General features: G+C 49.3%; 1 protein-coding gene across 1 annotated transcript in view; it reads right to left on the reverse strand.

Moving 5' to 3' along the window:
• The window catches only part of Il34 (interleukin 34), a 62126-nt gene that overhangs the window by 5963 nt on the left and 32571 nt on the right, over positions 1-23592 (reverse strand). The window contains exons 2-5 of the mRNA XM_032887377.1: positions 7637-8062; positions 2278-2411; positions 1081-1158; positions 653-814 (exon numbers count right to left, since the gene is read on the reverse strand). Coding sequence (XP_032743268.1) covers positions 653-814; positions 1081-1158; positions 2278-2411; positions 7637-7664 — 402 coding nt within the window. The 5' untranslated portion in view covers positions 7665-8062. The remainder of the gene's footprint in view (positions 1-652; positions 815-1080; positions 1159-2277; positions 2412-7636; positions 8063-23592) is intronic.

Here is a 23592-nt window from a genome sequence, read left to right on the forward strand (position 1 = left end):
TGGGGTTGGGGATTTAGCTCAGTGGTAGAGCGCTTGCCTAGCAAGCACAAGGCCCTGGATTCGGTCCCCCAGCTCCGAAAAAAAAGAAAAGAAAAAAAAAAAAGAAAGAAACCAAAATTTTCACTATATTCCTGCCCCCTCCCCTTTTTTCTCCCCTCTCTAGAAGAGCCTCATTTTTCAGGTGCAAAAATGAAGTCAGAGGATTCCCTGGCTTGTCTAAGACTCAGGACACAAGAGGCAAAGTCTGATCTACACAGCAAGTTCCAGGGCAGGCAGGGCTTCGGAATGAAACTCTCTCAAAAAGCAAATAAATAATGCTGTCTTATGGAGATGCCTGGTGCACCCATGAGTGTACTGCAGCTCTGGTTACCTCACAGCACCTGTACAAGGCCAGCATTGGTGGTGAACAGTGGGCAGCAATAATTGCACTCAATGGGCTATAAAATAAAAATGACAATAATAAAATAATAAAAAAAACTCAATCTTTTTTTAAAATAAAAAGAGGAGCTCCCATGTAAGCTTGAAACAGGGTCCCAAATCCTTTCTGCCCCCATCCCTCACGTGTCTCCCATGCTCCACACATGGTAGACCTCGCCCTTCGTAGCCCTTTGCCAGCACCTGTCAGACCCACAAGCGAAAGCACACAACTCACCGTGAGGCTCCGCTGAACGTTCTCCAGCAATGTCTGAACCTCCTGCAGATACTTCCGGGATGGGTGTCCCTCCAGCAGCACATCCAGCACAGACTCAGTGGCATTGAGACTCACCAAGACCCACAGGTACCGCAGCTCTCGCTCACTCACATGGGCCTTCTGCTGCAGGGACAGGAGGCATCGGTGAAGCGCAAACATAGGCCTTTGGGCACCAATCACTCCCCTACCCCCACAGAAGGTGCCACTGCCTGGGAGCCTTCAGTCACCCACAGTGGCCACCAGACAACCTTGGGCCTAGGTTAGTGGCAGGCTGGCTTGAGTGGCTAGGGAAAGGCCCCGGTCAGTAGGACAACCTGCCAAGACCCACATGCTTCTGAGGGCATCATAGGAGGCAGGGCGCAGCTCCCCATCCCAGGAAGGGTCCTCACCAGCCTCGTGATGTTGGCCACTCTGAGTACCCCCTCATAAGGCACAGCAATCCTGTAGTTGATGGGGAAGTAATGTTTCTGAGGAAGAACGAACAAACCGTGAGATCCGAGAGAGGCAGACACTGCTTAGACAGGACCCCCAGGAGAGGAACCCAGCCTAGCAGCTTGACAACAGACAGGTCCTCTATTGAGTAGATAGCTCTGGGCAACTGGACTAAAAGACAGCTCTCTTTCCCCTGGGACAAAGGAGGTGGGGGGAAGGGTGAGATCAGATCCACAAGTCCAGTAAGAGCTGGTTTTAGGCCCAGGCTATGAACCTAGGATTCTCAGGAAGACATAGTACTTTGGAAGTAAAGAATATGGTTCATTTGATGCTCACAGCTCTGTGAACACATTGAATATCAATAAGTCTGTAGTCTCACACATTATTTATTGTTATTATTAATCGTATGTGTATGTGTGTGTCTGTCTGCCTGTGCAGGCGTAGACATTCCTCTCAGCACAGATGTGGAGGTCAAAGGGTAACTTTTGGAGTTGGTTCTCTCCTTCTGCCTTTATGCGGGTTCTGGGAATTGGACTTGGGCCCTGGATCTGCATAAGGCCTCAGCACTGTGTGAACTAGGCACAGTGGCGACACCTTCTGTGAACCAGCCCTCAGAAAGCAGAGGCAGGAGGATTAAGAGTTAAAGGTCATCTATCCTCTATAAGTAATAAGTTCAAGGCTGGTCTGGGATACAAACATCTGTGAAAGAGGAGGAGCAAAACAAAACAAACAAAAATCAACAACAAAGCAGAACACCTCCCGAAAGAACAGGAACTAACCCAGCCATGCAGAAAGTCTGCAACACCATGTGGACATCTCCAGTTTCCAAAAGGAACCAAATTCTCTGACTTGAAGGCCTTTGTCTCCCCTACTAATAAGTCCCTAAGACCCCCCATTGAGTCCCCGGAGGCCTTTCCAGAGTTACAGGATGAAAGCCATAAGGAAGTAGACTTAAAGGTCAACTGAGGAGTGGGGGATGGGGAGGGAGATGGTGGGGAGAGATACAGTGACACACATTGGTTATGTGGTAGGGAAGGGTGGAGAGAATAACTGTAACTCTGGGGTTGACACAGATAAGAGGTGGGAGTGAGCTCTGCTCCTGGTGAACCTTGGGGCTTGGGACTAGGGATCCATTTTAGTATTCCCCTGGTTACCATGTACTGAAGCCGGTTCTTGTACTGCAGCTTGCCCCGAAGGTAGCCTGTAAGATCACACTCTTTATCTTGGGCCAGAGTCCATATCTCCAAGTTCTCGTTTCCCAAAGCCACGTCAAGTAGGATCCCAAGACCTGTGGGACATACCCAACAAGAGTCCATGAGCGCCAGGCGCTGTGTCTGCACTCCACCTGGTGTGCATAGCTGTATCACCTATCATCCGTTTCCAAGGATAACAAGTACTGATGGGAAAGGTAGGCGCACGCAGAGCCCTAAGGAGGACTTGTCTCCTGGAGTAGCAAGCGCACCCCGCCCTGGTCAGAGAGTCCCCAAGGTATAGTCTCCAATCTCCCCTAGTTCGTGCTCAATTTTTTTTTTCATTAGATGTACCATCTCCTAGCTCCTTCCGGTCTGATGGCTCTGAGATGCTAAACAGACCTACACTGGGCCAACCAACTATAAAGGGCAGTCTTTTGAGACAGTACCAGGCATTACCACTAGGTGTCACTGTGATCTCAAAAACAGCCCTTGGACTCTGCACCCTTGAATGGAGAGGGAGGGGAATAGTTGAGAGAATTTACAATAAATATGAATAGGGATCGAGTAGATGAAAGAAACATGAAGGAGCAGCAGATACCCAAAGGGCCAATCTTACTAGAAAGAAACAAATTCAAATGAAAGCAATTAGACCTAGTCTGAAATCAGAGAAACAAACACACACACACACCAAGCCAACCAGGGACAAGGAAATGAAGATGATTTCATTTTAATAATCCCGATGCTGCCAAGAGAGTTCTCAGCCTGGAAATACATTTGGCCTGTTTAATAACGAAATGGATTTAAACTCTACAACCTTTGACCCACTAAACTCATAAACTAGAAAGAAACAGGAAAGATCTGCTGACAAAGACTTAAGCGGCATCCTCCTCCTCTAAGATTTATTTATTGACGGGGGAGGCTACTCATGGGGATGTACGCTATGGGGGAATATCTAAGATATGCTCGGGGACCTTCCTGAGGAAATACGAACCAATGATACCAACCACGCAAAGGGCAACTTCAACCTTATTAATTCACTGCTTGTGCTTTGAAAAACAGGATGCAAATAAATAACTGTGCCAGGTATCTGTGGGAGATCGCTACACTCATCCTTACGCGCTGGGACATTCTTTTTTTTTTTTTTTTTTTTTTTTTTTTTTTTTTTTTTCTTTTCTTTCCTTGTGCTTCCTAGGCAAGCCAAACCCAGGGCCTTGCGCTTCCTAGGCAAGCGCTCTATCACTGAGCTAAATCCCCAACCCGACGCTGGGACATTCTTAAATGATCTCCAGTCAGTTGTTGCCCTGGCCGACCTGGAACTTTCTCTGTAGACCAGACTCGCTTGAACTCACAGAACCCTTTTCTTCCTGGGTGCTGGGATTAAAGGTTCGAGCCATGCCCACCTTAGTATCTATTACTGTTGATGTTGTCAAGCCCAATAATTAACCTTTAACTTTTTTCTTTTTCCCTCTTCCTTTTGGTCAAGACAGCCAGGCAGGCTCTTACTTCCCTAATCTGTAACAGGTAGACATCTCTAGCTGGATCTCTTTCTTCTCACTTCCTCACACACTGAAGGCTTCTGTCTTTGTATCTCCACTGGCTTCTCTTCCCATTCTCCAGGCCCACCCTGCTTGTTCCCACTCGCTGGACCAAGTACTAGGAGCACTCTCTGTTTCCCCTGAGACTTGGATCAACTCAGGCCCTGCTCTCCATACAAACCACAGCTTCTGCAGAACCCTGACAACCACTTTCTAACAAGGAGGCAAGTTGGTAAGAATCAATCTTTTCCATGCACCGAACACAGTATTGGGCTGAGAGGAGCAAATAAACATGACCAATATTGGGCCTACAAGATGGCTCAGTGGGTAGAGGGGCTTGCTACCAAGCCTGATGACCTGAGTTCAATTCCCCAGGAACCATGTGGTAGAAGGAGAGAACTAACTCCTGCAAACTGCCCTTTTACCTCCACACAGGCACTGTGACACACAAAGCCCCTCCTGAACAAAATAAATGTAAAATAAATTTAAATAAACAAACAAACAAAAAGCACAGTGCTGGGCCCCCACACCTAGCCCACCCACTCCTAAAACCGTCTGAGGCTTCTGCCCCAACCTGGGACGTCCCCACCAGTACTACTTGCCTGGGTCACTCATCACCTGGCCAGGTCACAGCATCTTGGTAACTAAAGCTATAACCACAGCATGACCTGGGGGTACTCAGCCTCACACCTGAAGGGAGAGGTGGATTCTGGGAATGGAAATGGGAAGGGGCTGGACCAACTCCTCTCCACGTTTCTGGTCTGACAGGTGGAGAAAGCACCTGGCTGAGATGACAGCCACTGAGAACCGTGAACCAGAGTGACACTCACAAACTGGTAATGCTAACAGCTACATCTGGTCCACAGGGACAACAGCAGCAGCAGCAACAACAACAACAGCCTTCACCTCTTGGGCTGGGGTGTTCTATCCAATTCATAATGGGTCTTCCTTCCTCTCAGCAGCCTAGCAGTCACTGTAGCCTGTCAATCACCAGGTCCTGCCCCATGGACCATGCTGCTTTGTAGGGGCCTATGGCTTTACCCAATGTGTCCTTAAGATAGGAGTCAGGTTTGTCCCAGCTGGTTTCATGCCCTGTGGATACCAGCTAGACTTAGTTATCCAGGAAGGGAAGCCTAAGTTGAGAAAATGCCCCCATCAGATTGCCTGTAGGCAACTCTGTGGCATTTTCTTGGTTAATGATTGAGGTGGAGGGTGGGCTCAGCCTGCAGGGGGAAGAGTCACCCCTGGATGGTGGTTCTGTCTGGTATAAGAAGCATCAAGCCATGGATAGCAAGCCAGTGAGGAGCTATTCTCTCCATAGTCTCTATTTCAGCCCCCACCCCCACCCCCATCTCCCCACCCCCGGTTTCCCTTCATGGTGAACTACAACCGTAAGCCGAGATAAACCCCTTCCTCACTATGTTGCTTTTAAGCATGGTGTTTTAGCACGGCAATAGAAGGCAAACTATGACAGGATCTTAGAATTACCACAGCACCTGAGCCTAGCATTGCAGGCATACAGGCCACCCCTGAAAAGCCTGTCCGTAGGTAACCTTCCCCCAGATGCAACACCCTTGCAGCCAGTCGGCCATTTCTAATTACAAGTGTATTTTTCCACCAGGAGACGCGGGGACCAGGCAGGGACGGTGTAGCTGAAAACTCGGGAGTAGCTAGCAGTCACCCTTGCATCCTAGGAGCCACACAACCAGTGTCCCACTGACCTGGTCAGACTTTCCTGTCCCCTCCCCCCAGAGACAAGAACCAGGATTTAGAAGCACAAGCTGAGGTATAAGACTTTCCCTGTCCCAGACACTGGTGGGAGGAGAGGGGGACATGTGCCCCCTGCAACAAGGTAGCCATTTCTAGCAGGATAAATGAAGTTTGTCACCTCCATCCCCACTGACCAATGTGAGTCTGTAAAATGGGTTGAATAGCATCCCCCTCCCAAACTCCTATTCACCTGCGCTCTAAGAATGGCTTTATTTGGAAATTGGCTCATTGCAGGTATAATTAAAGCAGAGGTTCTTAACGTGAGGTTGTCCTGGGCTTAGGGAGAACCTACGTGCAATGGCTGGTGTTTCAAGAGAAAGATGTCACAGAGGGAAAGGCCTTGCAGATGGGGACAGTGTGCAAACTGGTAATACTGCCACGTGCCAAGGAACTCCAGGAGTCACCAGAAGCTGGAGGAGGCAAAACCCTCCCCCTAGAGCCTTCAGAGACTATGGCGACCAGGGACACCCCAATTTCAGATCTCTAGTCCCCAGAACTAGGAGGAAAATACATTGACAGAGCCGAGTCACAAATCTGTGGTGATGTTAAGATAATCTGACATCCTCCAGGTCCCTCAGAACCCCTGTAAGGTGGCCCCTGCCCTGCCAACCTCTCCCTACAGACAGTCCCTGCCAAGTCCCGAGAGATGCCATCTGAAACACTCCTTGCTTCGACCAGGCCTCTCCAACTCGCTTCCCCTCAGGTGAGCCTGGCGAGATGGCTCAGCCAATACAGGCACTTGCCATCAAGTCTGGCAACCCGGGACCTGAGTTTAATCCCTAGGACCCACATGGCGGAAGGCGAGAACAAACTCTTCTCCCCCCCACCATGCGCACCCACCCTTCCCACACAGTAAATAAATGAAATCATTTGGGGCTGAACAGGTGCCTCAGAGGTTCAGAGCACTTCCTGTTCTTTTAGAAGACCCATGTTCAGTTCCCAGCACCCATGCCAGATGGCCGTAACCCCAGCTCCAGGGAGACCTAATCTCTGGCCTCCCAGGACACCAGCTCACTTGTGCATACCCACGTGCACACACATAATTAAAAACGATAACACTAAATCTTTAAATGTAATCACTTCTCCCTCAGGAACTGACCCTTAACTCTCTCCTTTGCACACTGTCTCTCTACTTGGGACACTGTCCCCATCCTCCTACCCCTACCAGAATACCACCTAGCCTTTGAGTCCTCGAGAGGACCCTCATCCATACTTCCACGCTGGGTCTGGCTGGGTCCTTCACCCATGCTGAATGTCCCCATGTAGGATCCATGCACCAGAGACAGAACGTGCCCGGCTCCTCTCAGAAGCCTTGTGGGTCCTATCCCCCACCTCAGTTATTTGGTACACAGTTCCCGGGTGCCTAACTTCAAGTCACAGCGGGGATGAGAGTCATGTCAAGTCATGACAGTGACTCACCAGTAGCCCTGTGGCTGCCACTGAGTCTTGGCATCTGTGAGGGTCTCCACCCCAGCAGGTCCTCTCCCAATTTCTGTCCTCATTTCAACTCATTTTTCTCTTTACCAGGAGTATTGTTTTCTTCCTGCTTTTTTTAATTTTGGCCCGTTATGGAGGGAGGGGTACAGGGGAACTGGCTACCTTCTCCAGGCCTCTTCTTCCCCACGTGTTGTGCCTTCCCTGCCCCCCACTAGCCACACCCAGAAAGATGGAAAGCCTCTTTCCAGCACCTCTGTCCCCACCCTGCTCTCCAGAGCCAATGAGACCGCAGAGGTGAGAAGCTGCCACCCACCCCAGTGCCTGCCCCATCCTGTGTCGCTGCACCCACCCAACTTGTACCTCTGAGCCTGAGGTCAGAGCAGGCATAGCAGAGGGTGGCTGTGGACACCCCCCCCTCCCCATCCCTGAGGCTGCCTGCAACCCTTCTGGGAAGCATTTCAACCTCTTACCAGCAAGAACTGCCCTGGTTGCTATGGTTACAGTAGAACCACCCACCCACCCACCAAGGCCTCCCAGGACAGGATCCCCAGGTACAACTCCCCACCCCCAGTACTCACAGTATAACCAGGCGAGTCCCCAGGGCATGATGGTGCACTGGGTGCCCCCTGAGAGCAGAGGCACTGTCCCCAGCAGTGTATCCGGAAGCCTGAGCCAGGGCCTACATGGCCTCAGGTCAGCAAAGGTGGCCACCAAGTCCAGGAAGGGCTGCCCCAGGCTGAGAGGGGGCAGGTACTCCTGGGGTAGCTACCGGCCGCCCTATCTGCTTGTCAGGGTGGAGGACAGCCAGGGGGCGGTGGCTGGGAGCTCCATTGCGGCTCAGGAAGTGTGAGACAGTGGCTTTGGGGTCTCAGGAGGAGGAGGAAGAGGGAGAGGAGAAGGAGGAAGAAGAGAAGGGAGTCCCCAGCAGGCCTCTTGGAATCTGGGGCTGGGTGGCGCTTTCTCTGGTTTCTCCCGACTGCAGCTGCTCAGTGTGAAGTCTAGCTCTGGAAAAAGAAGGAGGAGAGAGAGACTGATTATGTAAGAGTATCGCTGCCACTCAGCCACCAGCCAGGAAAGGAAGACCCACCATGCACACTGTCCCCGCTGCCGGTACTGAGACACCCAGCCCTGTCTCCACACACAGGAGATGACGCCAAGGCACCCCAGTAGCTGCCTGGAACCAAGGAGTGAGTCTGCCAAGTCCGGCAGCCTTGAGCTGGGACTGAAGGAGCAGCAGAGCTCACAATCTGGGAGGCTGCCTGGAGGAGGTGAGATGCCGGGTCAAATCCAATCAATACATGCTTCAGGGGAGATTATGGAGTAGAAGATGTCCCACCCTGCAGTCACCGCCATTTAGTTCCTTCCTGTCACCCACCTGTGTCCCCTGTGAGGTAAAAGCTGACAGACCGGTTTAATTTGAATTCCAGATAAACGAATACTCTTTCTAGTGAGGTGTTTGACGTGTAGTGTTGTAGACAGTGAATATTGCATGGGGCGTACTTGTGCCAATAAACACGCAATCAAACGAATAAATAAATATCAGAGCCAGGTGTAGCACACAACAGGGTAGTCACAGCACCCTAGAGACTGACGCAGGAGGACGGAGAGGCCAGACAGAGCTGCACAGCAAGACTCGTCTCTAAAGAACAGACAAAAGACTGGGTGTGGGGGTGCCCATCTTTAATCCTAGCAAAGGCAGAGGCAGGTGGATCTCTGAGTTTGAGGCTAGCCTGGTCTACACAGGGGCGGGGGGGGGGGCGTGTGTGAGGAATTCAAACTGGCCTGTTGCCCTGAAAGTCGACACAGGGCCCAGCAAATTGTGGGCTGTGGTTCCATTTTGCAGATAAGGTGGAGGTGGTCATCGGCAGAGCCGGCTTGGGAAACTCAGTTTCTCACTGTGTGTTTTCCCCTCCCTTGGATCAGGACAAATGGCCACAATCCGAGGGCCTGGTGGGAAAAGGTGTGGTGGGGGAGGCTTCTCTGTCCTTGCAGAAGGTACCAAACTGACCCTTGGGCCCCCGGAGCAGCTTAGTGGTAGAGAGCTTGCTGAGTAGACAGGAAGTCCTGGGGTCAAGCCCCGGCAAAGAAGAAGCTAGGAGGCAGGAAGACCAAGGCCAGCCTGGCCTGCCCAAGTAATTCCTGGCTAAGGCTAGCCTGGGCTACATAGCAAGACCCTGTCTGAAACAAAACCGCAAAGCAGACATGCTAGCTCTCATGCCCAAATCCTCCAACGCAGGCAAAGCTACATACAATGAAGCACATTGTTCAAAATTACCCTGGGTTAAGACCTTGGACCTCAGCCCTGTTTCCTTCCCTCTTCTCACCCTCTCCCTGCCCCTCTTCCTCTCCCCCATCCCACCCTGTGACCTTCCTATTACAGGCTCACTATGAATATTAACTATGCCCCCTCCACCAAGACATAGTTTCATATTAGCTCCAGTTGACCTCAAACGCACTGGCTATACATCCGAGGATGACCTTGAACTTCTGATCTTCCCATCCGTACCTCCTTGGGAGCTGGACTTATAGGCATGCATCACCACACTCCGTTTACACAGCGATGGAGCTGGAACCCAGGACTTCATGCATGCCAGACAAGCACTGTACCAACAAGTACATCCCCAGCCCCAACAAGAGCTTCTCGTTATTTTGTGCATGCTTACGGAATCTCATATCCATATATGTATCGATATGTCTTATCTATATAATTTTTTGACAAATTCATAGAGCCATGTAACCACTACAGTAATCCATCAATAAACACTTCTTCCCCCCGCAAATACCCCACCTCTGTTGCTCTGTAGGGACGCTCCTTCCACAGCAGTCCTACAGCAACCCATCTGTTTCCTGTCCAGCGCTCCCCACCCCACCATGCCACACCAATGCAATCTTGAAGTGTAGATTTTGCACCAATGCATGACACGGTGAACTTGGGTGCTGTCACGTTGACGTGCATGTTAATAGTTTTCTCTTTCTCCATGCTCAGGAACAGTCCCTTATGTGGACAGATCACCGTGTGTCTACCCACCAATAACGAAGCATCCGAGTCCACCTGGTCTTTGAGGAGTCTGAAGAAGGCTATTCGCCTCAGCGGGCGGCTTTTGGTGTGGACGAGGTTTCCATCTCTTTTGAGTCCTTCTGTAACGTTGAATAATGTCCCACTGTCCTTTAGACCATTGGGGCTCTGCACACCTGTCACAAACCTGGGCTATCCACCACCATTACTTAGTCCTCAGCTCTCCCATGCTTCCTCACACAGCCACACGCAACCAAGAGGTTCTCCACCAGGTCCAAATAGAAGCACTCCTGTTGCACCTTCTCTGTGTGTGTGCAGGTGCATGCCCAGAGGCACACTCAGAGGCCACAGGAGATGTTGGGTGTCCAATCTCCCAGTCTCCACCTTATTTCTCTGAGGCAGGGTTTCTGGCTGAGCCTGTGCCTAGGCTGTCTGCCAGAACACCCCAGCTAGTCTCCTGTCTACATCTGACACAGCCCTGGGATTGATATTAGCTGAGCCTGGTTTTGTTTTGCTTGGGTACTAGGAATTCGAATGCAGGCCCTCATGTGTGCACAGCGAAAGCTCTTACCTGCTGAGTCATGCCCCCAGTCCTGTTGCAGCTTCTTCGTTCAGAAGGGACTCTAGCATTGAACCCCACCATGCATCCTGGTCTGCCTGTTTCCGGTGGAGAAGTCGAGTGGGGGAAAGAGGCACAGCCAACCTCATGCTGCACATGTACCAACCACATGCCACACTGTGGCCTCTCTCTGAGTCTCATTGAAATGAGGAAGCAAGAAGGACCCCAAGGCAGCTGCCAAGAGAAAGGCATCGTATCTGATGACGAGGCTTTGATCTGGAGTAAAGGCTCTGAAGAAATCGGGCTCCTGGCTGTGGTGGTTTGAATGAAATATCCCCCCTAGGCTCAGATATTAGGATACCAGGTCCCAGTTGGCAGTGTTTGGGGAGGCTTATGTGTGGCTTTGCTGGAGGGAGCGTGTCACTAGAAGCCTGTCTCCCTACACTCCACCATCATGGACTCTTTTTTTTAATTAATTAAATGTATGTGAGTACACTGCTGTTCTCTTCAGACATGTCAGAAGAGGGCATCCGATCCCATTACAGATGGTTGTGAGCCATCACACAGTTGCTGGGGATTGAACTCAGGTCCCCTGGAAGAGCAGTCAGTGCTCTTAACCACAGTGCCATCTCTCCAGCCCCATCATGGACTCTTAGCCCTCTGGAACCATAGGTTAAAATAAATTCTTCCTTCTATTAGTTGCCTTGGTCATGGTGTTTTATCATAGCTACAGAACGTACTGTCCAGTAGCAGAAGGAAGTCCTACTTTAGAGCCCACAGGCCTTGCCTGCCCTGGCAGTGAGATCTAACCCATGATCCCTGAACCTTCAACATTGACTTCCTCGGATCCCGGCAGGGCAGAGCCTGCCTGGATTTCTGTCTCTACATCTCTGGCTCTGCCCCTGTCTCTCGGGGTGAGGATGGAGGTGGATGAAGAATGCACGTCTTCCCAAGTCCACCCCACCCCACCCCTGGGACTCACGGCAGTGGAGAGAAAGGACAAAACATGGAAGAGGGTGGAGCGGTCAGCATAGTTCCACGATGAAGAAGAGCGGTTTCAAAGTCACAGAAACAAAAAGCAAAATAACAACCTCACTAAGTCATGACTCCAGGGTCCTGGGTTGGGGGCAGGGGTCAGAGAGAGGGCAGGTGATGGGGACAGGGTGGGGAAGAAGGGGTGCATGAGCTAAATCTTCCATGGAAGCAAGGACTTGCTTGTGGGACTCGGAGGGATCAGCTAAGGTTGGGTGTGTTTGTTTTTGCCGTCCTGACGTTTGAATGCAGGGCTGTAAGCCTGCTAGGTAAGTGGAGTAGTTCTTACCCTTCCCCTCTACCTCAGCCCTTGATAGCGTGGTTTTTGTTTGTTTTTGCTTTCGAGACAAAGTCTCACAGTGTGGCCCTAGCTAGCCTGGAACTCAGCACGGAGACCAGGCTGGTGCTGAACTCAGACATCCTCCTGCCTCTGCCTCAATCAGTGCTGGGATTAAATGCATGTGCTAGCATACCTGGCTGATAGCTGTTCTTGTTCGTTTGGGGTCTTTTGTTTGTTTAAATTCCTGTATCTGGAAAGGGAGGGGACAGGAGGAGGCTTGCTGTTGACTATAATGCCACACTGAACTATTCCATTCTTCGGAATCTGCAGAGAACTGGGGTGGGGGCAGCTCTTATTGGTGTTTCTTTTTTTTTAAGACAAGGTCTATGTATGTACCCCAGACACAGCTTCAAATTCAGTATGTAGCCCCCAAGATGGCCTTGAACTTCTGTTCCTCCAGGTCAGGCCTCCTGTGCTGGCATTGCAGAGGGTGCCTACTGCCACCCTCTTATGTGTGACCAGGGTTCAAAGCACAAGCATGGGACAAAAGCTCTCTGCCAATTGTGCTATATTGTAGCCCACGGTTTGGACTCAATTTTGTTTTCTTTTTAAGGAACTCCTGTTTTTAGCTGTCCACGCAAACCAGGACCCTGTCTCACTGTCCCCTCCCTTGTGCTTTCTGGTCTTTCCCATCCCTCCCTCCCTGCCTGAGCACTAGAGCCTCCTCCTCTGGGGTGTGGGGGTGGGGGAGTTGGGATCTGAGTTAGGGTCCTGGTGGCTGAGCTCTGGAGCCAGTTTGGCAGCACAGAAGACACACTAGGGATGTTGGGATGTTCCCAGAAAGCCTTCCATCAGCTCTGGGACGATTACCATACAATAGAGGTGAAAGGTGTTTGTTTTTCACAATCTACAGGCTAGGATGAGCTGACCCAGACTGGCTGACCAAGAGTGGGCTTGGCTGATACCTACTGAGCTCGTCTGCTCCTGTCTGGGCTTGGATCATCCAGGTTGGGCTCAGATAATCTGGGTTGATCTCATCTGGTCTAGGCTGTGCCTGTCGTACTAATCCTGATGCAGGCTAAACTCCACAGCTCTACCCTGGACACGCTAAGAACTCTGCTGATCCTGACTGGGCTCTCGGACCTAAACTGGGTTCAGCTGTCCCAGGGTGGACTCTGCTGGTTCAAGCTGGATTCAGCTGAGCCAGTCCGAGTTTGGCTGATGCAGGGTAGGCTCGCCCATGCTGGTGAGTTTGCAGAGTGCTGGCTGATCTGTGTAGGCCTCACTGGGATCACATCCATAGGGATAGCCTAGGCTAAATTTTCACAGCAGAAGCAGAGTTACAGGAAAGAGAGCAAGAGTCAAGGCCCTCTAAATCCAAGACTTAGAACAATGACACCAACCACTTCTGTCACTTGGGGAAGTAAGACTCTACTCTCTGTTGAAAGGAACAGAACAGCATTGTTAGGCCATGGATGGGTGTGAGCAAACAATTGGGGCCATATTTGCAACCCATCTATTACACCTACCTGGAACATTCTTCTCCCCCAAAGAGGCCAGGCATGACCTAAAAGTATTAGGGGACAGAGTATTGGGTCACCTGCCTAGCCTGGCCACTTGTCTTTAAGTAGGACAAGCCCCAAAAGACTTCAGAGACATTTCTTCCAAGCCCACATCCTAGGGATGAGAAACGAAGACCTAGAGGAGGAGGGAACTGGCCCGAAGCCATATCCGGCCCTCCCCTCCCAACCCGTTTTCCTCCTGGGAACTAAGCCATGGCCCCTTAAGAATGTAGGAGGCTCAGGCAGTGATCTCAGGGCTCAGGGCTGGATCAGCAGATGTTCTAACCAGGGAGGAGGTGGGAGAAAATGGGCCTGAGACTAAGACACAGCTAAAGCAGACAGCGGGGGGTGGTAACACTCTCGGAAGGTACAGTGCAGGGGATGAAGAGTTCAAGGTCATCCTTGGCTAGCTGGGCTAGATGAAACCTTAAATAAGGGGTGCCAGCGAAATATATAAACATGGGCGCTGGGCCAGCGGATTAGTCAGGGTTCGCCTACAGTTTCCATATCTGCTTTTGTTTTTGTTTATTTTTATTTTTTTATTTTTAAATGTGCTGTATGTGAGAAATTTAAAAGTCTCTGTATGTGAGAGAGAGACAGATGACAGGACAAAGGACAAATGTGGAACTGATTCTCTCACCCCCACTGTGGAATCCAAAGATTCATCCAATCCAGGCCATCCTGCTTTTGTGGCACTTGCTTTTACCCTCAGAGCCACCTTGCCAGCTCCCTTTCCTTTTCCTTCCTTCTTTTCTGCCTTCCTCCTTCCTCTCTTCCCTTTCCTCTTTCTGCGACAAGGCCTCACACCACCCAGGCTGGCCTCAGACTTGGATAAACTTGAACTAACTCCTTGAGGCCTTGGCCTCCACCCTCAAGGGTTAGAATCACAGCCTTGCACCACCACACCTGTTTTATGCAGCTCTCGGCTTCATGCACCCTAGGCAAGCGCCCTACCACCGAGCTACGTTCCTGGCCCCCAGCACCTATATTTCTGAGAACTATCTCATCCATTACTCCCTTCCTATGGAAGAAATACGATTTCTACTCTGGGGCATGAATTTATCACAGGACCAACTACTCCATCTCCTCCCCCCAACCAATCATTCACTGGCACTTGCTTTTTGTTTGGTCTCCTATCTAATTCTGGCAACCGCTAATATTCTGTCTCTATGGATTGGGTTGGTCAGGATATGTCATATAGATAGAATTGCACAGCACACGCCATTTCCCCTTGGCTTCTTTCACTTAGCACCGTGTTTCCAAGGTCCATTCATCCATAGCATCTTAAGAACTACGATGCTACGTTTGAGTCACTTCTGGGCCAGTGAGATGGCTCAGCAGGTAAGGATGCTCGCCGCCACCAACCCTGACAACATAAGAACTTTTCCTGTGCTTCAAAGGAGAGAACTGATTTCTATAAGTTGTCCTCTGAGCCATGATGTGTGCACACACACACACACACACACACACACACACACACACACACACACACACACACACACACACACACACACACACAAGAGGGCTGACTCAAGGGTTAGGGGCACTTCCTGTGCTTCCAGGGGACCAAGGTTCCGTTCCCAGCATCCATATTGAGCAGCTCACAATAAACTAGAATTTCAAAGGACCCATGCTGGCCTCCGTGGGCACCTGCACACACATGACCTACACAACACACACACACACATATAAAATTACTATTTTCTAAAGTTGTCACTCAAAATTCGTATGTTGAAGTCCATCACAACTAATATGATGGCACTTGGAGATGGGGCTTTCAGAATGTGATTAGGGTTAATAAAGGCCGCTCTTCCAAAGGACCTGGGTTCAATTCCCAGTACCCACATCAGAGTTCACAACGGTCTGTAACTCCAGTTCCTGAGGAGCTGATGCCTCTTCTGTCTTCTTTTGGTACTTCACACTTGTGGTGTACAGACATACATACATGCAGGTAAACATCCATGCATGTGATTTTTAAAATTTTTGTATTAATTTATTCACTGTGTGTGTGTGTGTGCAGGTGCCTAAGTGTGTATATGTGTGTGTGCATATATATGTGTGTGTGTGCATATATATATGTGTGTGTGTGAATATATATGTGTGTGCATATATAAATGTGTGTATGTTTGTATGTATTTATGTGTGTGCATGTGTGTGCGCATATGTGTATGTATGTGCATGTGTGTGTGTGAATATATGTATGCGTATGTGTGTGTGTGTGTGTGTGTGTGTGTGTTATATGTATAGACAAGTGCCCGTGAGGCCAGAGGGCACTGGATGCCTTGGAACTGGAGTTACAGGTGATTATGAACCTCCTGTCACAGGTTCTGGGAACCAAAAGAACCAAACCCAGATCTCCTGCAAGAGCAGCAAGCGTTCTAAACTGCTGTGCCATCTCTCCAGCCCCGGAATATTTGTTTCTTCTGCGGTTGTCATGGGTCATAAATCTCCTGCTCTGCATGGTTCCTTTGTCTCCATGATGGCTACATTCTCATCAACTGCTTATTTTAATTTACTGAAGCGATTTTTAAAAAAAAAGATGTATTTATTTATTTTTGTGTATGTGAGTGAAGACACTGTCACTGTCTTCAGACACACCAGGTAAGGGCATCCGATCACATTACAGATGGTTGTGAGCCACCATGTGGTTGCTGGGAATTGAACTCAGGACCTCTGGAAGAGCAGTCAGTGTTCTTAACTGCTGAGCCATCTCTCCAGTCAACCTCCCTGAAGCTATTTTTAAGGCTGATTGAGGTAAAATTGATATGAAGTAAAGCTCACTCGCCAAGTGGACAAGTTTGAAAACCTGTACTATTTGGGGCTGGAGGGTTGGCTCTGTAGTTAAGAGCACTTGATGTTCTTGCAGAGGACCCGAATTTGATTCTCAGCTCCCATGCCAGGCCTTTTACAACTCCCTATAAGTCCACCATCACCCTCTTCTGACCTTCAAGGGCACCTGCACTCACAAGGTGAACACAGACACACACACACACACACACATAAATAAAACAAACCTTTTTTAAAAAAAGAAAATGTAGAATGTTTCTATCACTCCCTGGATCTCTTTGCAGCCAGTCTTTCTACCAGCACATGCACGCACACACACACACACACACACACACACACACACACACACACACACACACACACCCTGCCTTCTATCTTTAGAGTTGACTTTTTCCAGAATCTTCTATAGTGGGATCATATAGTTCAGTATCCTCGCTGTCCTGTTACTTCTCACTTGGCAGATGCTTTGAGGAGTCGCCTGCTGGTGAGGGTGTTCGTGGTTTGTTCCTTTCCTGTCTGAGGAGTGGCCCATTGTGCAACAATCTGTTTCTGCATTTGTCGCTTAATGGTTGTTAGAGCGGCTCCCAGGGTTTTGTAATTATGGGCAAAGCTGCAATTCACAATGTGCATAGGCTGTTACAGTCTGGACATGCTTTGTTTGTCCCCGAGGGACACACTGGGAAGTTTGACTCCGTGTGCATCCCCAGCTCTCAAAGGTAAAACCTTTAAGATGTGGAGTCGACCTGCAGGTGGTAGCAGGCCCCTGCAATACCAGCGCTCAGGGAGCTGAGGCAGAATGATCAGCACATAGTTTGGGGCCAGCCTGGACTACATAGTAAAGTGGAAGCCAGCCTGGACTAGTCTCAAAAAGGAAGGGGAGGGTAAAATCCACAGCCTTGGGAAGGAATTTATGTTCTCGTGGGATCCTGGTTTGCTTCTGGGAGGAAGGATTGTTATAAAAGAACAAGGCCAGCCCCACCCCCTTCTCAGCAGAACACAGCCATTGCCGATGCTGTACCCTTGAACTTCAAAACTATGTGCTAAACACGGCTGACTAACCTTCTCTTCCTTTCCCTTTCCTTCTTTGTCTTTGGCCAGTTGGATTGCTTGCTGGTTTGGGTTAAACAGAGCCTTGCCATCTCACCCAGGTTGGCCTCTGAATCACGATCCTCCCTCCTCAGCCTCCCAGTGCTGGATTCCAGGCATGCACCAGCCCTCCTGACTTTATTCTCCTTTACAGGTTACCCGGCTTCCAGCATTTGTTTATGCTGATGAAAACTGGACCAGGAGAAGGCCTCTCTGTGCTTTTCTCTCTCCCGAGAGTTAACACAGAATCATCTGGGTGCTGGAGACTGAACTATAAGCAGCAGCCAGGAGTCTGTTATTCTCTTTTGTGTTCAGGTTTTTGTTATCATGAAGCTAATGAGAACTCCTTCTAGTAGGTTCCTGCCCTGCTGATGTAAGTCTAGAAGTCTTCAGAATTTCCCCATTCTCTCCCGTTACAGGGCCCTCCAGGCTCTCCTGAACAATTCTCGTCCAGTGGCAAATGCATGATTTAAATGTTTTTTGAAAGTCCTTTGGTAAAGTACTTGCCTAGCATTCACTAGGCCATGGGTTTGATCCCGCGCATAAACGGAGTGTGGTGGTGCATACCTATAATCCTAGCACTTGGAAAATGGAGGACCAGGAGTTTAGGGTCATCCTAGGCTACATAGTTTCAGGCCAGCCTTGGCTACATGAAACCCTGCCTCAAAACAAACAAACAAACAAAAACAACCTAGAGGTGGAGAGATGACCCAATAGTTAAGAGAGCTTGCTATTCTTACAAAGTCCAGGTTCAGTTCCTAGTACCTGCACGGTAGCTTAACAACTGTCAACTCTAACTTCAGGGGATTCAGTGCTCTGCCCTGGCCTGTGCCACCAGACGAGCAGGCAGGGCACACACACTTGTGCATATAGAAATACATTTAAAAAAAAAAATAAAGCCAGGGCTGGAGAGATGGCTCAGTGGTTTAAGAACACAGGCTGCTCTTTCTGAGGTCCTGAGCTCAATTCCCAGCAATCACATGGTGGCTCACAACCATCTGTAATGGGTTCAGATTCCATTTTCTGGTGTGTCTGGGAACAGCGACTGTGTGCTCATATACATAAAATAAATAAAATTTTTTTAATGTAGAGCAGGTGTGGGGTAGGTGTTGTAGAGGACTTGAAGTCCTTGTGCTTACAGATAGGCCTTAGGGAAACCAGATCATCTCCTCAGAAGGGCCGTATTTACCTGTTTTCCACCTGGAAAGCTGGGAGTTGTATTCAGTAGCCTGGTGATCTGCACTATCCGTAGGGCCAGCCAAACGGGAGTCTCCCAGACTCTTCTCCCCAGATCGATCTCGAGCACTGTCACTTGGTCAATAGAACCCATTCTTATGGGAAATGTCACACATTCCTTCCAGCAGCCTGTGTGACCTCTGTGCTGTCTGTGGAACCACCTATAGGCCACACCTGACTCCCACGGTCTCTTATTGTTTGTCTCAGTCATTCTTCTTAGACCTTTATCTTAAACATTGCTTGAGTCACCAGAATCCATCTTTATGGGTTTGTAATGGGCCTCAGTGTGATCATGTCTAAGCTTTGGTGCACACGGGATTGAGTGAGTGTGTTATCATCAGGAAATGTTTCTCCAAAACTGTGCTGTGCTGAAATGTGTCTGAATAAGTTTGAACCAACCCTGACTCGTGTTGAACCAGATTGCCCTCTTGCCAGCACAGGTGTTTGCAGAGACCCCCCCCACAGCATATACACCCGCCCACCACCACCACCACCACCACCCGCACACAGGGTGTGCCTGTAATGCTAATGGTAGGAAAACACAGACAGACTGGAGGATCCTGAGACTCACTAGCCAGGTAATTGGGCCAAATGGGTGAGCTCCAGACTCAGTAAGAGATCCTGTCTCAAAAAACAACATGGAGCACAACTGAGGGAGGTCCCTAGCTTTGATCTCTGGCTTCTTCAAGCAGGTGCAAGGCATCTGCACCTGTATACACATACACACACACACACGCACACGCACACATGCACACGTCCACCACTCACAGTGCTATAGGAAACTCTCTGAACTGGTCTGAATGCTGCTTGGCTTTTAGTAAGCTACATAGAGGCTATCTCTAAACACAGATCTAAGCCAAGCAGTGCCTTGAATCCCAGCACACAGGAAGTCGAAGGCAGAGGCAGAGACAGAGACAGACAAATAGATCTCTGTGAGTTCAAAATCAGCCTTGGGCGACAGAGCAAGATCCAGGTTAGCCGGGACTGTTATACAGAAAACCTGTGCCTTGCAAAACCAAACCAAACCAAAACCAAAAGTAAGTCTAATCTATAGTGTAGCACCCACCAGTATTCTGCTGCCTGAAGACCGTGGTGCAGGTCCTCTGCCTGCCACTTTGTAGTTTTCATTTACTGCTAGTACGTGTGTGTGTGTGTGTGTGTGTGTGTGTGTGTGTGTGTGTGTGTGTGTGTGTGTGTGTGTGTGTGTGTGTCTCTGTGTGTCTGTGTGTGTGTGTGTGTGTGTGTGTGTCTGTGTGTATCTGTGTGTCTGTGTGTGTGTGTGTGTGTGTGTGTGTCTGTGTGTATCTGTGTGTGTGGAGTGTGTGTCTGTGTCTGTGTGTGTGTGTGTGTGTCTGTGTGTGTCTGTGTGTGTCTCTGTGTGTGTCTATATATGTCTGTGTGTATATCAGTGTCTGTATTAGTGTGTGTGTATGAGTTTGTGTGTCTGTGTTTCTGTGTCTCTGTGTGTGTGCATGTGTGTGTGCACATGTATGACAGCTTTATGAGATTGGTTCTCTCCTCCCACCTTTAGATGGGTTCCAGGGATCAAACTCAAGTCTCCAGGATCGAGAGGCAAGTACTTTACCCACTAAGCCATCTTGCGGGCTCTGCTCCCCACTTCTACCTGCCTGAGCCCAGTGCTAACCACAACTCTGGCATTTGCTGTGACTTCAGAGTCCGTGCTGTCTGCGCTCCCGGCCAAAGCTCTCGTCACTTAGGGAGAGTTGCTGAGTGGCCTCTTAACTCATTTTGTTTTCCAGTTGAGTTCTTCCCCGCCAGGCAAGCTAAGGCTGTAGCAACATAGCTTTGCCAGCATGTCTGATATGAAGGAGATACTGCTCTTTCCTCTAACCATATCCTCTGATATCTGATCGGATTCAGGCCTGTGAGGTTTATTTCCAAGCGGCCGTTCCTCCGGCCCAGACTGACTGGGTTCTATACTGACTTTATTCAGAAAATTCACAGCCACTGGAATGATTATTTCCCCCTCTTAGACAGTCTTACTATGTGGCTTTTTCTGGCCTAGAACACTTTATTATAAATCATACTGGCCTTGAAATCACAGAGATCTGCCTGCATTTGCCTCACAGGTGCTGGGTATTAACTGCACAGGCTACCATGCCCCAGTTAATTTATTTCATTTTTGGATTGTTCGTATATGGGGGAGCATATGCATGCCACGGCGCATGTGTGGAGGTCAGAGGACAATTTTTGGGTGTCAATTACCTTCTTCTATCATGGGCATCCCGGGGTTAAATTTAGGCTGTTGGCTGGCTTGGGCCGAGCACTTTAACCTCTGTATTATCCCATCAGCCCCTGGAGGACTCGGTCCAGGGTCCAAAGGGAATTAAAGAGGTGTTAAGATGCATTAGCACTCCAGTTGGGATGTATTGAAAACAAGTGTGTGTGTGTGTGTGTGTGTGTGTGTGTGTGTGTGTGTGTGTAAACAAATACTGCTTTTTAAAAAAAGTTTAGCACTGCCTGAGTCTTTTCCATAGCACATCAGTTCCCAGGCCCCCTCAGGACATTTGGCAAAACCACTGGAGATGGTTGGTGGCCATGACTGAAGGTGTGGGTGTGACTGGAATCTAATGACCCAAAGGGAAGGATGATCTAATGGTCTAGAAGTGCAGCCTCACGATGATTCTAGCCCCAGATCTCAACATCACCAGCACCAGGATACCAGCTCCATCCTGGGAGGGAAAAGGTAAAAAATAACGAGGAAGGGTTTCGGTGTGTTCTTGTCCTTGCTTTAGCTGGCTCTTTGTTTTTTGACTTTTTGTTTTATTTTTTTATCACTCGTGTGTCTCTCTGTGATGTGTGCATGTAGGGATGACCTTGTACAGGCACGCAGAGAGGTCAGAGGACAACTTCCAGGAGCTGGTTCTGTCCTGCCACTGTGGATGCCAGGAAGTCGGGTACCAGGCTTTCATGGAAGGCAGGTTTTCCAACTGAGCTGCCTTGACATCTGGTTGGGGGTTTTTGAGACACTGTGTAGCCCAGACTGGCCGAGACGTTGTGATCTTCCTGCCTCGGCCTCCAAGTGTTGGGACTGTAGGTATGCACCATCCTGCCCAGATAAACTCAGTGCTATTTACAACAAGATCCGGGATCCGCGGAACAGTATCTAAGCTGGCCATAGCACATGAGCCATGTTGAGAAAATAGTCTAAATAATTACATGACGTAAGAGATTCAGGGTGCCACCAGTCACAGGAGATAAACGATGACAGTTCACTAAAGGTCTGTGGCGGAGGGGGCTGCAAACTTCAGGAGCAGTCTGAGAAGTCTACCTTGGACGTGGTCCTTGCAGACAACACTTATGAAGCACCTACTACGTCCCTGGGACCATTCCAGAAAGATACATACAGGCCATTGGGAAGCATAATTATAAGTAAATAAGAAGACAGCATCATGGGAAATTGTATGTAGACTGTCAAGTGACTGGAAGGAAGCAGGGATAGGGAAGCAAATCCGTTTTCTCAGGGATCACAATGACACCAGCTCAGAACCACCATCTCCACCTAGCTCTGTTGCCCTGGGATCACGCCTTTGATCCCAGCACTCAGGGAGGCAGAGCCAGGCACATCTCTGGGAGTTCAAGACCAGCCTGGTCTACATCCAGAGCTCTAGGTAGACAGGGCTACACGGTGAGACCTTTTCTTAAAAACAAACAAACAACAACAGAAAGAGACCCCACCACCACAACAAAAACTCTCCTCCCCCACAAAACTAAACAAACAAACCAAGGGACTAGAGAAACGACCAGGACTGGAGTACTGTCCTGTGAGCATAGGGACCTGAGTCCCGATCCCAGCATTCATGTAAAAAGCTGGGTGGTGTGCACCTGAAATCCCAGTGCTGGGAAGAGACAGGAGGAGCCCAGAGGGCTCAGTAGCCAGTCAGTTCAGTCAGTTCCACCAAGTCAGTGAGTTCCAGGTTCACTGAGAGCCTCATTCTCAAGAAAGAAGGTGAGAAGCAGAAGAGAAAGACGTTCAACTTTAACCTCTAACCTCAGGAGTACACACAAGAATGTGCACCTGTACACATACACACACACACACACACACACACACACACACACACACACACACAAGGAAAGTGGAAAGCAAGAGGAAGACAACTGGCTGCGACCTGTGGCCTCTAAAGGCACGTGTACACATGTGCAAAAGTACCTTAACCTACACATGCACACATGAGCACATGTATACATGAAGAACTAAAAGTAAAGTTGAAAAACAAATATGCATGTGTTTGCTGCTATATTAGTTTTGTAGAGGGCATGCCCACGCTGGCTAATCTTGTCAACTTCCTGGGTTCGGCATCACCATGGAAACAGATCTCTTGGGCACATCTGGGAGGGCTTTTCTGGATTAGGCTAGCTGAGGTAAGAAGAGCCACCCTTCACGTGAGTGGCTCTACCCAGAAGGTTTGGATCCTCCCCCTGAATAAAAAGGGAGAGCAATTTGAACAGCACCATTCACCTCTCTGTGTCCCCACTGAGGATACAACAGGACCAGTCACCTCATGCTCTGGCTGCCATAGCTTCCCCTGTACCACTGAACTGTGAGACAAAACACACCTTTCTTTCCAGCATTTAATATAGCACTAATTAATATAATACAGCATCTAACTAATATAGTACAGTTCCTTAAACAGAGCATAAACCAAATGCCTACCCCTGGAAGACTGGACAGAGAGAGAATGCTGTAATAACACCACGGTCTACTACACAACGATCAAAAGGAACAAGCTTCCACCTCAAGCATCAACGTGAATGAGGCTCAAAAGCAGATGTAAAAGATTGCATGCTGGGGTTGGGGATTTAGCTCAGTGGTAGAGCGCTTGCCTAGGAAGCACAAGGCCCTGGGTTCGGGTCCCCAGCTCCGAAAAAAAAAAAACCAAAAAAAAAAAAAAAAAAAAAAAAAAAAGATTGCATGCTCTGTGATTGCATTTATTGGAGTGCAAGGATAGGGT

This window comes from Rattus rattus, chromosome 17, assembly GCF_011064425.1.
Source record: "Rattus rattus isolate New Zealand chromosome 17, Rrattus_CSIRO_v1, whole genome shotgun sequence".
NCBI classification, from domain to species: Eukaryota; Metazoa; Chordata; class Mammalia; order Rodentia; family Muridae; genus Rattus; species Rattus rattus.